Consider the following 15,683-nt stretch of genomic DNA (forward strand, 5'->3'; position numbering starts at 1 on the left):
CTGTGGATCAAAATGTCATAACTTGCTTTGGTTATGTTGTTTTTAAAAAGCTCCCAAATATAGTGGATGGTTTATTATGTTTGATTAAATCCAAGGCAGTGTAACTATATTTCAGCACAATCTATCCATACATGCATTTCCTGAGGCTTCTTTGGGGTAAAGTAGTGGCTGCAGCTTGCTAAATACTTCACCTCTCTCTAGCTACTTCCTCTACCTCTTTCTGAGGGATCCCAAAGGTGTTCCCAGGCCAGACTGGATCTATTGTCCGTGAAGAGAATTGTGGTAACATTATCTTAAATTACAACAACATGATTGTGTGTCCCAATGAAACGCATACAGTATAGGTGTTGATTTCTTCCTTCATTTGCTACTTGCTTTTAACAGATTTTGTTGCTTACTTCTCATATTGTTAATACTTTATTATTATTATCGGCTTGCTTTACGGTTAATCACAAAGACCGTAATGTCAAAAACTGTGAAATGATTTTCTTTACAACCAAGTTAAAAACAGCCTATGAAGACTATTTCCATGCTAACGGAGTGTGAAAAAAAAGAGCAATCACATTGGTTTCAGTCTCTCCATTGTGAAAGTTCCTCTTTATTCCTCTGTCTTTAGTGAATTTCCTTTATTACAGCCACAATGATCACCTTGTACACTTGCAAGGATTAGTCATGCCTTACTGGAAACCATTTGAGACCAAACATGGAGAGAATGTCATTGTGCCCAGACCAATTGTTTGGTTTAGTTTCACAAATAATTATTTGCTCCTTTACTGTGTAAAATACTTGAAAAAAAGGAAGAAAGAAAAAACAGGAATGATTTACCACACTGGTCAATAGGATGAATCACAATACTTCCAAAAGTCACGTGATTAAGCTGACTATCAGCTTAATGTACTTAAGTTGCTGAGAAAAAAACAACCAAAAAAAAAAAACAAACAACAACAAAAATACCTACATTTATACAATATATAGTCTAAATAAATAAATGGAAAAATAATCTTGCTATGTTATGCACTTGGTTTCCAGCACAAGAAATACATTCATAAAATAGCTAAGCACATCTTAAACAAAATTCAAGATTCCAAATGTATATTCTATTCAACAGTTAGTAATAATCCAGAAAACAATATAACAATGACGGGAAACTGACCTATTGGCATAGTTCCTCCTTTTGTGCTGAGAGGGAGGCCAGTTAGATGCTATACTTAACCTGCCCTCTGCTCAATAACTGATGACAATGGGTTGAACAAATAACGACCGCTGCTTTGCCCTCCCACCCTGCGTGAATGTGAACTTATTCTGGGCACAATTTTACTCTTTTTAATCAACATAGCTAATGGACCCTTTGACCAGATGAGAAGCATTTTAAGCTAGCATATGTGTTTATTTCCCTTCTTCTCTGTCTGTATTGGTCTTAAATACAAGCAAGATGTAGCAGAAAGCTAACCCATGGTGTGACACATAGCCAGCACACATCTTTTATAACTTCTGTTTGAAAAATGATCTGCGTCACATTGCTGACAGGGAGTACTAACAGCAAAGCTAAAAAAAGCACAGTTTTTCCTTTTGATTTCCATGACAGCTAAACACGCCATGGATGCCCTTGCAAATTCCCATCTTACTGGTTTTGTCACAGACACAGACACAAATACCAATGTCTGTGTTCTAAACATGCACAGCCCAAGCACAGAGCGTGATATCTGGTCTCAGTCATTTCAAAATATATAACTGCCTTACTCTGGTCAAGGTAAGACAAACTCACGTAAACACAGTTACACTGGAAACAGGTGTTACACAGCTAAAACAAAACAAAAAATATGAACACACATAAGAAAGAAATGCTTCCTCGTTTGAAACACTAAGACCGAATAGAAAGGGGAGGAGATGAGAAGGATGCAGGCTAAAGGCAAGTACAGGCTGAGATAAGACAAGATGAGGGCTAACGTTACCTGTCCAGACATGTTCAAAAAGAGTTCTCTTCCATGATGATACAAAAATCTCAAATGCAAACACACACGAGAGGAGATACAAGGAGGAGGAAATGACCGATTAACCAAAAAATGGGAGGAGGCAATAAAGCAGACTGACAAGGAAAGAAGAGAGCATGTCAATGTGTGCCAGTAGAAGCTAGAAAAATTCTGAAGGCAGTTCCTGGTAACAAGTCACTTTTGTTTTTCTCTCTCGCTTTATTTCCTCACTCTCTCTTTCTCTCCACTCACAGAGACTGATGGGGTGTTTTAACCGCTTTATATTGTTCTTCACTGTCACTTCCTCCCTCTCTCTACAGCTTGTTTCCTTTTCAAACACAGAGTACAAGCATATGTTACAACTCCAAAGCCCGAGGCAAGACTGAAGTCTCTTTTCCCTTACTGGTGATGAAACACACAGAAAAATGAAACAGCTACTAATCTCACATGCCATCCCCAGAAACTACACAAACATATGAAAAAGGGCTGATAAAGTTGCATCACTGAAACTAGATGAAGGATAGTAGTCTGCTGCTAAAGGAAAATAAAATGGAGGCTGCTTAAAAACATGCAGTTTTTTTAAAGATTCGCAAACACAACAATGTGCATAAATGATCAAGTTAAAAGTTAATTTAAAAAATTTTAACAAAAAAAAACAAACATTATATACAATGTAGCAGTGTAATAGTTAACATCATATCTGTTTTTAACAGGCCACTGAGCCTGAGTTCTGCTGAGTCAGTCAATGTTCTTTGGTCTTTCAGTTTCAGGAAGTGTTCAATTTTAATTTCAGGAAGTGTTTAAAAATCCCCAGTAACATACCATGTTTAAACAGTTACCTCGGTTGTCAAATGTATTTTCTACCTTGTCCAGTAGATGGCAGTGCAGTACTAAAATGTATAGTACAGAAGCAAGCTCTCTCAATTCAGTTAAATAAATCTCTAGACACACAAACACATACGACTGATGATCATTGACATGATTCTTTTGCCTTCAATACAGTAACCTCACACACTTAGAAAATCAGCATATTACTAAAACTCACTCTTTAAATATACATGGTCTACCACTAAAAGTCAATATGCAGATAGTACGCACTGGGAAGTCTAGTCCAGGTGCTTTTATTGGTGAAAAATAAAAATCCTAACCTTAGGCCTGTAGGTGCAGAGAGGCAAAGTGATGTACCCATTTATGACATAGGATAAATACAGGCAATGTGAGAGCAAAAGGAGGATACTTTTGGTCCACAAAAAAAGGAAGAGGGTGTCACTCCTTCACTGTACTTGTTCTACAGGGCCCATGAGTGAAAACTTCTACCTATATAGTACTATCTTGAACACAAACATTCTGAAAGACAGCCCATTACAGCAAACGTAAACACTCGTTAAAAAGCTTAATTAGCACTGATTTTTGAAAGCCTTACCTGTGGGTTCTGGGAGACTGTGCAGGTAACCGCTGGGGGATTGGTGGAGGGCCTTTAGGTGTTGCACCTACTTTTCGAGGGAGAGGCGGAGCATTTCTGTCATCACTCAAGGAACCAATGTTGGAGATGGGTGAAGTTTTTCTTACTCCATCACTATCCAAATGTTGGGCAGGTGGGTGAATGGCTAATGTCTGTGGACGGGTTTGGGCAGACGGAAAGTTGGGAGGATGGAGAGGTGCATGTGTTGGAGTATGGGTGGGGGTGTTGGTCGGGGTAACAGTCTGACACCCAGATCTCCTCTGTACAGCCAGGGGTTTAAGTTCAAGTCTGTCCAGTTTAGGGGAGGCAGGGGTTCGGGGAGGAGGTGAGGGGCTCAGGGGAGAAGTGAAGCGCTGTGGAGGGCAGTTGGGGGTGCTTCGTGGGGGGACAGGGGGTAAAGAGGTGTCAGAACATGGAGAGACAAGGAGGCTCGGGTGACAGTCCACTGGAGAACAACTGCGAAACTTAGTCCTTTCTTTAGGCACAGGCTTCTCCCTCTCTCCGTCTCTTCCTCCATCCCTCTCTTCCTCTCTTTTTCCTCTTGGTGCTGGTTGCCTGTGTCCAGAAACCGGCTTCTTCTGTCCTCCATCTCCACTTTCCTCTTTCACCTTGGATACTTGTCTCACCCTGGGGACTGGTTTCTCTCTTTCCCTAGGGGTAGGCCTTTGGGCCTCTCCATCTCTTTTCTCCCCTTCTTTAAGGAAGGGTTTTTCATCCACTGGGATGGGTACAGGTCTCTGCAACACTTTGACATGTCCTGCCTCAACCAACTTCTGTTCTTTCTCATACTGGTCAAACTGACAGTGTGGATCACTATTGCCATATGACTTGTTCAGGCTAGCCAAGATGCGTTTCCGATGACCCGGCAGGGTGATGCCCATCTGCTCCAGCTGATCTGCTGTGAGGCTGCGACATTGTTGTAATGTTGCAAGCCCGGCACCCTGAAATACCTCACAATACTGCTCTAGGCGAAGCATGCACAACCAGTCCCACACCGTTGCACAGGGTTCAGACTGAGACATGATGGATGTGCGTGAGTGCAGCATGTGTGATAGCAAGTATGCATCCACAGAGATAATGCAGACTTTAACACCTCAGATCATGGCTTACACAATCTGTGAAAGAGAGAAAAACATGAACATGTAAAATGTATTAAAAAGCACTGCATCAACTCAAGAACATATCTGACATAATAAGGGGTCCTCATGAGGAACAATTACAAAAAGCATGCATCAGCAACAGCAAAAAGTTCCTCAAAAAAAAAAAAATAAAACCACACCATACGTAAATCGTGCTATTTTCAGAAATACTGCACTGGGAAATTGTGCAAAATTGGAATAATAACTTTGCTTCCTGAAAGACAGAAATAAAGTATGATTAATCATCAAGTCAATGGTATGAAGACAGGGACATTTTTATAGACTGCAAACGGCAGTCTCAAAGTTGTGTGTGATAAACGTTTGTCAGGATGGATGGCTATCATCTCCACAGTAGCATCCCCTTAGAGTTTAGTCATTTTGATAAGCACTATCCTTTTCAGCAGTGCTCCTGCTCACTTTAATAACTATTACACAGCTCGAACACATAAACAAACAATGGATGGTGCATTCAGAAACTGCTCAGGTCAGATGATCATATTTGATTTAAGCATGAATAAGGGAAAAGTGCTATGAGATCTGTATTCCTTAAGGGTTTTTGGCAAAAGTTTCTCTACGTTTGTCTCCTTTTAGGAGACAAACTTATGCCAAAATTATTAGTCAGAACTGTATAATCATAAAAACACAAATATCTGAATAACTTAACAATTATTCTGTCTGAGAAGCCAACACACAGGGAGTACTGTAGCACCATCACACAACAGACCAAGGGAGGAAGTGCAATTGACACAACCAGTATTGACACACACAGCACGTACACACAGACTCACTCGATTCTCTCTCTAACACACACTTGAAACCTGCATAAGTGGACTCAAGATCAGCTTCCCACAAAGCATCCATATTTGTTTCCATTAGCATTCTCTTAGCATACAATCCACTCCAGGTTTTGGTGTTCATCAGTGTCTAAGCATGTGGATGTCTTTTTGAAGGGTTCATATACAGATCAGTCACAGTGTTGAGACCTGATTAGCAAATAACTGGCAGTGACAGGTCCCTGCATTCTCATGATGCAAACTTGCCTAGCTGTACGTAATAGCTCAGTTAGCTCGGTAAGACCTGTTGTGATGCATACTGCAGCACTGGACACATGACAATAAAATATCACAACAAATAACTTCCGATAGTGTAATAACTTTGGACTATGCCCAAGAAAGCTATTTTCTTGCTGTCAAAATCATTAATCAAGTATCTGCTGCATCCACCATGGTTTAACTCTGCTTTGTACCTTTAACCACAAGGGAAGCTGCTACTTTCCTCAGCAAAGCCACAAACTGTCTTTCCACCTCTTTCCACACACCTTGTAAGTCACTTAAAGGTTACCTGTTGTATGCTAAGTGAATAATGCTTATTATATTTGGCTCATCCAGATATGTGTAATTTTAATTTCAGTTCAGTATATGGTCTGCCGATATACCTAATATCCCTGCCAGAGAGAGATAGTAGAGCACTACTTGATTAACTTAATTTTGAGCCATATTATTAGCTTAGCTTAACTTCCTGACCAAAAACAGATTACACAAAATGGTAAAAACGTTACATTGACCTGACTGGTGACTGGAAATGAGGGTTGAAGAGGATCATCAAGCACACAGTAGTTCACACGATCCAGTCCGATAAATACTATTCACAAGTATGAGTGTTGAAGTGCATTTCATTTCCTGTCAAATGTTTCCTCTAACTGGGGAGACATTACAAGGCATGGGGACAGTGTGAATATTTACTCTGATCAAACACAGTTCCTATTTTTAAATTGAGGAACTTAGAAAAACTTGTGATGCGATGAAATACAGGCTTATCAGCCTTCTGCCATCATTACTGTTACTCATAAGTCCAAATATTGTATATGAACACACACACACACAAAGATCTATAATTAGGAGGTCGCAGCATTTTTTGACCACACATTTCTTTACCACAGCAGTTTATCAGGCTTGAGTGTTCTGTGTTGGTGTGTGGGCGTCTTTAAGGAATGAAATCAAGAGGCACAACTGTTAAACATTCATATAAAATGATGAGAAGAACTGGTGTGAACAGTTCAGTTTGATGCACACAGTTATTCAGTCCTGTTAAAAGCCTTGCAGCTGAGTTCTGAACAGCATGTAGTTTTATGATTAAAACAAGTTAAGAGCCTGTTGCAGTAATCACAGGTTGATGAGATAGTCGGCGTAGTCTGATCAGATAAGGTTTGTGTGTCTAAAATGTAAAGCGGATCTTACTTATGTAACATTTCTAAGGTGATTTGGTTGCAACATCCAGTTTTGCTTTAAAAACAAAAACCAAACAATAAATCTTACAGAGAATCTTGCAAACTAAGCTTAGTGTCCTCAATCAGCAGGTATAATTGAGTGTCATCTGCATAACACTTAAAGATGTCATGATGTTGATATACACAGAACTTCCTATGTGTAAATGAAAAAAAAAGGTTCACCGGCATAAATATGATTTTTTTTTTCCCTCAAAAAGAACTCCTCCGTGGGTGACGAATATCACAAAATGATATAACAGACTACCTACTCTGAAAATAAGAAGTTTTCACTCCGCAGTAGTTTCCACAGAGGCACGGGAACAGGCTGGGCTTACAACCTGAAAAACTGTGTTAAAAATCTGGGAGTGAAATTGGCGGGCAGAAATAAAATCTTTAGTAGATTTCTAAGACAATAGGTCAGTGTATTTCTTGTTCATCTGAGCCTACTCCTGAGTTTCGGTTAAAATGAAAGGTATAATCACTTGGACAACACTGTGCTTATCTGCCATTATACCCAAAGTCAGATGAGAAGATGGATGTTAATTTTATATCTATCCAGCACAAAGATGTGAAGGACCTCCATATATGCCAGACATAGCTTAGCCTAAAAAGTGGAAGCAGGAGGAACCTATAGCTTATAATCCTCTCACTGATTCTTTGTTTTTCCACAGTTATAGTGGCACAATACACAGCAGACTTCATCAACACTGAAACAAAACATCTTCCATGAACATGACTGGTTTACACACTGAATCGTGTGTATTTAAAGCACTTTTGCGTTCAATTATTTTGTGAATATACTTTAGAAATTATTATGGTGGTATATTTTTGGTGGGGAGTAGGCTGTTGAAAAATGTGTGAAGGGCATGTGCGACATCGCAGGAAAATATTAGTTACGCTGATGTACTAAAGTATTTAGCACTGACTCTGTTAACTATTTGCCAATCATCCAACACATGTATGAACAAGGCATCATAACCGTACTGCAGATTCCAGTTTCATTAAATATTGAAGCTTCTCAGTGTTATTTACAGTCAGGTAGTTTCATTATGACCAGAGAGAAAACAAAGAGCAGGTTCATCCTGGCACTGAGGTCCTGCGAAGGATCCGCTTTTATGGCCCTCATCCTTTGGTTGATCCAGAACCTGGATTAGGAATTCTCATGATGTAATAGTGGTTAGTTTACTATCATTAAGATGTATAATGCAGATGCAGTATTTTTTGAGTTGCAAGAACTTTCACTTCACTTTTGATAGAGGCTACATGCTGCCTGTGTTTGTGCTTTGCTAGGCCAAACAGGACATGGACCCTTTTTCTGTACTAAACTTATACAGATCTTATCATCTCACTCTCATTAAGATGACATAGCACAAACATATTTTCAAAAATATCAACATGTTCCCTCAACAGTTAAAATGAACAGAATTTTCACCTGAACCTATAATATTACAGAAGTCTATAGGTGCTTCATAAATACAGTACTGTCAATCAACTGCTGACTTCCCTTTTCATAGGCCACTATTTAATATTCTGCTGTTTCCAGCCAAGCACTTTGCTCTCTGGACATTTCAAATTCATTTATCTCTCCATCTCTGCCTCCCTCCCACTCAGAAAGCTGCCAATAACAGGGTCTCTGTGCTGCCTGCACAATGGAGCATTCTGTTGCCCAGGCAAGTACACACACAAACACAAACACACACACACACAGACAAGAAGGAGGAAATTGCATGGTGGGGGCCCTCTGTTCAAGTCTGGTCACACTCTCTAACACAAGTGCTCACCTAATAATATTGTGTATATAGAGTTGTTGGGGGATGGGTTCAGAAAATGTGTTGCAGGCTTCATATCCCCTTTCAATTTAACACACACACATGCACACGCACAGATATACACGATGTTCCATCTTCTCTCTGTTTGCACTAATCAGAGCTGGTTGACGTCAGGTTCATCTCTGCTTTCTGTCAGTGTCCTCAGTTTTGAAGGACATCATCTACCACTTGGACTCATTGTAAATGATTTCTATGCAAGTACAACAAAATGTCTTTTTTTTTTTTTTTTTTTACATTAGCATATCATTAGAATAAGGCCTCAGCAACCCTGAATTGACACCAAAAACACATGAACACCCTCTCCTTCTGCTTGCTCTTGTTGAAGACATGACACATCCACAGTGACAAGGATTAACAAACACCATATTGTACATAAAAATCTTAAAAAAAAAAAAAAAAAGATGATAAAGCTATAACGAGGCTGTAGACATAGACAAGTATAGCTGCTAGTCTTTAAATTATTCTGCATGATTTCACCAGCAACAAACAACAACAGCAACAGCCTTTAAACATAGTGGATTGAAGTATATGATCAAAAAAATCTATTTGCAAAAAAATCCATTTAAAGGATGTATTTCTATTTCCTATCTTTAACAACTGCAGACAGATAAGATGACAGTGGAGCTGGCTCTGACACCTCCAGTTCCACCAAGAGTGACATTTGACTTCTGAGGCAGCTATGGAGGTATATGTGGAGGCTTTATGTTTTAAGATAATGTACCACAGGGTGCAAAACACAAAATGCTGTACTGCTTGCCACAGCATTAAATTACTAATTCCACAGAACCATCAAAGGTCCCCTCCAACCTTTAACTGAAAACTATATACTAAAAAAACTAAAACTATATATAACCTATAACTAAAAACATTATTTTAGTTATGGGTTATAACAAAAGAAACAGAGACAGAAACCATTTTATATTTCATTTTTTGGCGGCTTTGGCTATGCTAAAGTGATCAGGAGCCAATTGGGAATTTATTTAATAAGACACATGACCATGATTTTTATTCCCTCATATATCACAGGTGTCAAATGTACTCTGCCTGCCTGGCTATTCATGACATTAAATTGAGTCTAAACACTTTGATACTTCATGCTGATATTCTGGATAATTTAGTCTAATTAATGCTAAACACTGTTTTAATTTGCAGAAGGTGCTGAATGACGACGTCATGATATGCAGTCTTCTAAAGAGTCTAAAGTCTTCTTAAGACCTCCATTCTCAGCAAAAAATACCGGGGTTGGGGGCAGGGCAGAGAAAGGCCTCATTTCTGTGATATTCTTCTGTGTTATTAGTGACTTATATTAATTGCACCAGAAAAAATATATGGATTTCTCCAGATAAAAAGTACAGTAGACTATTTAAGGTTGGAACCTAATCAACCTTTTCATGTGTTAAAATCACATAAGATAACAGTAGTATCTTTCTTTAAGCACAGACATATAAATCAGGAAGTAATCTACTCTACGTAAAACTGTTCTACCAGTAAATATATCATGTACATCCACATTTGAACAGTGGCAAACCATTGACTAAAAGTGTCAAACCTGCGTGTTGCTATATGTGCATTAAAACAGGCTAACTCTATAAACTTTGTTGCACACAGCTTCCTCTCAGTTGTGTGGGTATGAATGTGCATAAAGTAAAAATAACGAAGTTGATGTAACTACTGTTTTTGGGAACATTGTAAAGTAAAAGTTGTCATATTGCACTGTGCATTGTGAACATGAACACCAACATTTCTATAGCTGTACTGGGAATAGAATCATTTCCTGTAACGTGGAAGACAGACAAAAATTCAATTTCAGCTCCGCAGTATGATAAACTTTTAATTTTCAGCATGAATGAAGCTCTGGTTCAACCCTGCCTCAACTAATGCCACACTGACATCTGTCGATTGATGCTTAATTGATTAAAAAAAACATTAAAGCAGCACATTGAGTACTACTTCAGAGACTTGAACTGTGTTAATAATTTACATTTTACTGAAATTGTGCGGGGAAAATACGCGTACAGATTATGATTACCTTGCAGACTGAAGCTGTTATTTGCTTATCACAGATATCTGCGTATCCATCAACCAGTAACTGACGAGAAATGTCACAAGTTTCCTGTCAGGGTCCTTTGTTGTTCGTTGTTGTTATCCCACCTTCTTTCTATGTTTGATGTCTAACTGTAGTGTCTTAATAAAGGTTAAAATGCAAGAAAATAAAGATGTTGTTTGTTCATGTTATAATTAAAACTAAAGCAGATCAGATTCTTTAAAGTCTCAGATATGCAGAGTTGAATCTGCTCTAAAAATTAAAATAGTTATACATTCAGCAGCAAATTACCAACCTGATGAATGGAAGTCCAAAATCTTCACAATGTTCACCTGCAAACACTATCAGCACTTAGCGGGTAGCACACAGTCAGTTTCTTGATGAAGATATTTGATTGCTCTCCTGCTGCTGGACATCCAAGCTATGTTTTCTCTTACTGAAACCAGCATTTTTTTTCATTAACTTCACTGTATGCTTCCATGAGCAGTTGCCAATAGAGAGCAATTTTCCTCACATCATCAGATTTCTATCAAGGGGACATCCTTATAAGGATCACTAAAAAACACGCGCGCACACACAGACACACAAGTTTCATGACTCATATACCCACCACCAGACACACTAGCCCACTTTCAATTAGAACTGAACAGTGACTCAGTCCTGCCAGTAAAGAAATCCATCTGAACAATGTATTCTAGTGAACAAGTCTGTGTGTGAGTGCGCACACACTTGCCTCTAACCCTTAAGGATGCAACATTTCACAGGAGGATGTTTCCCATGGTAACCCACCACAAAATACTACATTTAAGGAGCCTACTAATGAGGCCGCAAAGTAACGTTTTGACGTTAGATAGTGTGGTACAAGGAGAAATAGAAATGATGTTACCACAAGTCCAAACTGTGCATACCACAAACAACAACAGTTAAGTAGCTTCGGACTACTGCGTTTTCTCTCTTCTGTCCTCTTCCTCCGCCGTTCCATAACTCATTGCAGCAACTCATGTAAAGGACAACAATGGATGTTCTTGCATGTTTTAGTTCACTGACTTAAAATTTACACAAGTAAACATCAGAATAGATTACAGTAAGATAAGATAAGATAATCCTTTATTAGTCCCATTACTGGGAAATTACAATGTTACAGCAGCAAACAGGATATAGAGGGTGCAAAGCATGCAAGAATAAGGGAACGATTATAATAGTACTATCTATCAAATCCAAAACTATATGGGAAATTACTCATACATATCATTGTGACAGCTTCAAAAACAGTGTTGAACCGCTCTCATAGTAGCATCACTTTGACTAAATATTTCTATCAAGAAACACCGCAAGGTAATGGAATAAGATTCAGCACCACCACAAACCACATCCTGCAAAATGACCATTAAGCTGGATCAACATCTCCTGTAAACAGTTTCAGCTAAAACTGAATATTAAACCCTTCAGTGAGATTTAGTGCAGAGCTTTTGTGCTAGAATGCATTTAAAATCTGGTGGAAAAGGTCGATGAAACCAAACATATCATCATATTTAATGTCCCACTTTGAACAATTTTGTTCCTTCTGTGAAAAAACAATATAACAAGTTCCTCTGCATCAAGCTCACCAAATGATGAGTTCGCTCCCCTTGTGAAAATGAACAGTCAGCAGAATTAATAACCCCAGTTTAACATCCATTTAGTCATGACCTCCATTTATCACCCCTTGCACAACTGGGCACGTCATTTAGCCTGCGTCCTCAATGTGTCCTCTGAACCGGCGACATCCTTACTCATCCCCTCACCTCATTATGTAGTGATTCAGTAACGAGGAATCATGTGAGCGTATGAGACAGACGGAGAAAAAAACCAAACAAAGGAGAACACAGCATTCAGATACAAGTTGATGACAAATAAATTATTCAAAGCTCACCTTGTCAACAGAAAGATAATCAACTAAACAAAGACCGTGAATTTCAATTGCACTGACTTGACATGGCATGCCTCTTTGCACTGTCACAGGCAGAGCTTGAGGGGTAGAGAGATACTTAAATCTCTGCACTGATAAACAACATCTTGTTAACGCTACATCATGTCTCTCTCAGTGTGCACTTGAAAGCCAAAAATCAGCCACAGGAATTCACATTATTATGTTATCAAAACTAGGAAAAACAAGGTCAGTAGGGCTATGGAGTTTGAGAGCTCAGCTATTTTTGCTAGCCCACCAACTGAACAAAAATAACTACATTAATGCTTGTGGTTTCCCTTTGAGTGATAACTTGGTAGCCTTTTGAACACAGACATGTATCCTGATTTAAATGCATTTACATAACTCTGGCAAGTCCTATGCCCTGCTTAAGTTATTCAATACAGTCCAGTGGTTATAAAAGTTTCAATTTCTGTAGCTGCATGACAAAATAGGCATCAGTGTCATGGTTCAAGACCTGCGCTTCTGTGAGGACACTGAACTGAAAAAAAAATTCTCAATAGTTTTAAGGGTCTACTGAGCAAGACAGTCATGCAAGATGTACTTTTTAGCCACATGCAAACATCTACATCTACAGCACATTACATTACAAGGAACACTATCACAGTTTCCACTTAGTTTAATATCTTGTCTGTTATCATATTCAAACACACCTCACTCTCCTCTAAGTATGAACTAAAAAAAAGCTAATATAAAAAAAGCCCTGCCCCAAGTTACAAAAAATAAATAAATAAAAATACAAAAAATAACTTTGAGCAGTTCAGTGGGACTGTGTCATATTACTGTAGCTGTCGGCTGTGGTGCTATGAGAGGGAGCTACATTAGAATAAAGTGTAAAATCATGTAAAATGCGTAATAATCGCTCAACCTGTTACAGGTTCACCTGCCAGCTGACTAATCATGATGTGGGATCAACGGGATATGATACGCTATCTTCCGACGGGCGGGGGAAACTCCAAGTTAAAAACTGTGGTTTCATAGTCAATCCATTCACGAATCCAGCTTAAAAACAATGAATTCCACTGGGGATAAACAAGCCCGTCATAGGTAGCACATTTTCTCTCCGCGTTTACCAGAGAAAGAATGGAGCAGCCAGTAACAGCTGAGAACGTCAAACAAACCCATCCAACAAGTGAACATTAACCAATTAAAAATCAAGAATTACCGGTATTTCCTCCTCTCGATAAAAAGCAGAACCTGACTGTCTGGTCATAAAAATGTTTCACGTTTTGCACGGCGAAATATTTCACATTAGCCAACCTTTATTTTCTCCGCAGCGGGTCAAGCTAACGGTCAGTGCGTGCGTGAACGTTAACCTACAACAACACAGTCTTCTGGTTTTATGCGGTTGAGTTGTTGTCTACTCTTGTAAACTATTCTGAGAAAGTTTCTCTTGAAAAACAAAAAGTTGTATGTTCTTGTTCTTACCTTTCCAAGTCTTTCGCTATGTCCAACTCGCTGAGTTATACTGACGTTTTGCTTTCTGAGGTAAAACTAGCGGCCACAACTGCGACGCCAAAGAGCGAATAACATTTTTTTTTTCACGAACGAAACGCAGTGACTGCAACCACAGTAAAGTTGAAACAAAATAAGTGTAGAACATCCGGCAATATCTTTCAAAATATATATATATACATTGACATTGTGTTAGGTGCTGCTTTATTTTAAAAGGCAGGAATACGTACTTCCGGTGCTTCTCCTGCTAGTTATGGCTAACTTGAAGCTGCAACATTGCAAAAAACTTCCGTACGACCGTCATGTGACCACTGAAAAAGCTCGGACAGCCCAGTGTGTTTTCATGCAAATCCCTACTTTTTATCCCATTTAGCTTCTCACAAACAATGTCACAGTTCTCAGTTCTCACAATGTCACATAATCCCTCTGCACAAAATAATTAATCACAAAATCACAAAATATTAAAGGAATGTCAAAGAAGACAATGATACAGAAAATAAAAATTTCATTATTAACTCACACTACTTGAAAATACAGCGTACATAAGACCTACACTATAAATACCTAATTTATCTCTGGCAGCAACAGCGTTAACTAGTATTATAAAAAGGCAAAATTAAAGGAAATTAGTATAAGAATATCAGCCATGTGAGGCAGCTAATTTATTGCACAGGTTCCGGTCATGTCCAGGAGCACATTAGGTTGTAAGAACAGTTATAATCATGGAGACTATCTAGTCGGCACAGTGACCATAAAGAGAAATAACATAAAGCAGATATTTTTTATGGAGATTGAGGTGATGTGGCAACTAGAAGGCGGCTGATGTGTTAGTTGCAGGTTCCCATAGAAACCAGAAGAGGGCAACCACTCACCACTAAGATATGAACCTCTATAAACTGAGAGAGAATTTCAAAAAGCATCAAGTTAAACAAAGGGGGAAACACAATTTACAGTGGAAAGAGAAATTCGCATTTACAAAATGAAAATCATTCTATCAATCATTAAAGATTCTTCCTTGCATGCCAGCCTCCTATAAAAGGAGACTGGCATGCAATATCAATGTCGTGCAATGTCATAAGCTGGACAAAATAGGAACCCATAACTTCACAGTCACACTGTACACCATGATGTATCAGAAGACTCCAAATGTGAAACATTTATGAAGTAAATATGTCCCACTTGCGAGTTTATACAAGATTTGTCTCTATGCTTTGTTAAACCTTTGCTGATTATCGTGTTTTTTGGAGAGGTGAAGGGGGAAAGTATGCCTGTGCCTTTGTCTCTCATGTAAGAACTAATGAATAAAAGGGTAATAATTTAGCCTTCAGGAGCCTGGATGAATAACAGACTAGCTCTGTGGCTCTGCGACAAGTCCGTGACTTGGCAGTGTGTTATTCATTTTACTTCTGACCTGGAATAAAGATCAGGGGACTGCATCGTAAAGATTAGCTTGGGGAAAGGAGATGGAAGAAGGAGAGGAAATGAAAGGTGACGGATAGGGAAAACAGGTGGCAAAAGGTGATGAGTGGCAGGGAGATAATGAGGGGTAAAA

At 38.8% G+C, this 15,683-nt stretch overlaps 1 protein-coding gene across 7 annotated transcripts in view; it reads right to left on the reverse strand.

Annotated features, from left to right (window-relative positions):
- LOC124059037 (arf-GAP with Rho-GAP domain, ANK repeat and PH domain-containing protein 1-like) overlaps window positions 1-14,252 on the reverse strand; it is a 46,016-nt gene extending 31,764 nt beyond the window's left edge. For 3 of the 7 annotated variants that reach the window (XM_046388758.1, XM_046388757.1, XM_046388755.1), the window contains exons 1-2: window positions 14,105-14,252; window positions 3,394-4,547 (exon numbers count right to left, since the gene is read on the reverse strand). In XM_046388758.1, the coding sequence (XP_046244714.1) occupies window positions 3,394-4,478 (1,085 nt within the window). In that variant the 5' untranslated portion in view covers window positions 4,479-4,547; window positions 14,105-14,252. Of the gene's footprint in view, window positions 1-1,153; window positions 1,904-1,952; window positions 2,492-3,393; window positions 4,548-6,135; window positions 6,972-14,104 lie in introns of those variants that run through there. The other 4 variants (XM_046388756.1, XM_046388760.1, XM_046388759.1 and 1 more) reach the window with 4 other exon arrangements.
- Window positions 14,253-15,683: the final 1,431 nt, after the last annotated feature.

This window comes from Scatophagus argus, chromosome 5 (assembly GCF_020382885.2).
Source record: "Scatophagus argus isolate fScaArg1 chromosome 5, fScaArg1.pri, whole genome shotgun sequence".
Lineage (NCBI taxonomy): Eukaryota > Metazoa > Chordata > Actinopteri > Scatophagidae > Scatophagus > Scatophagus argus.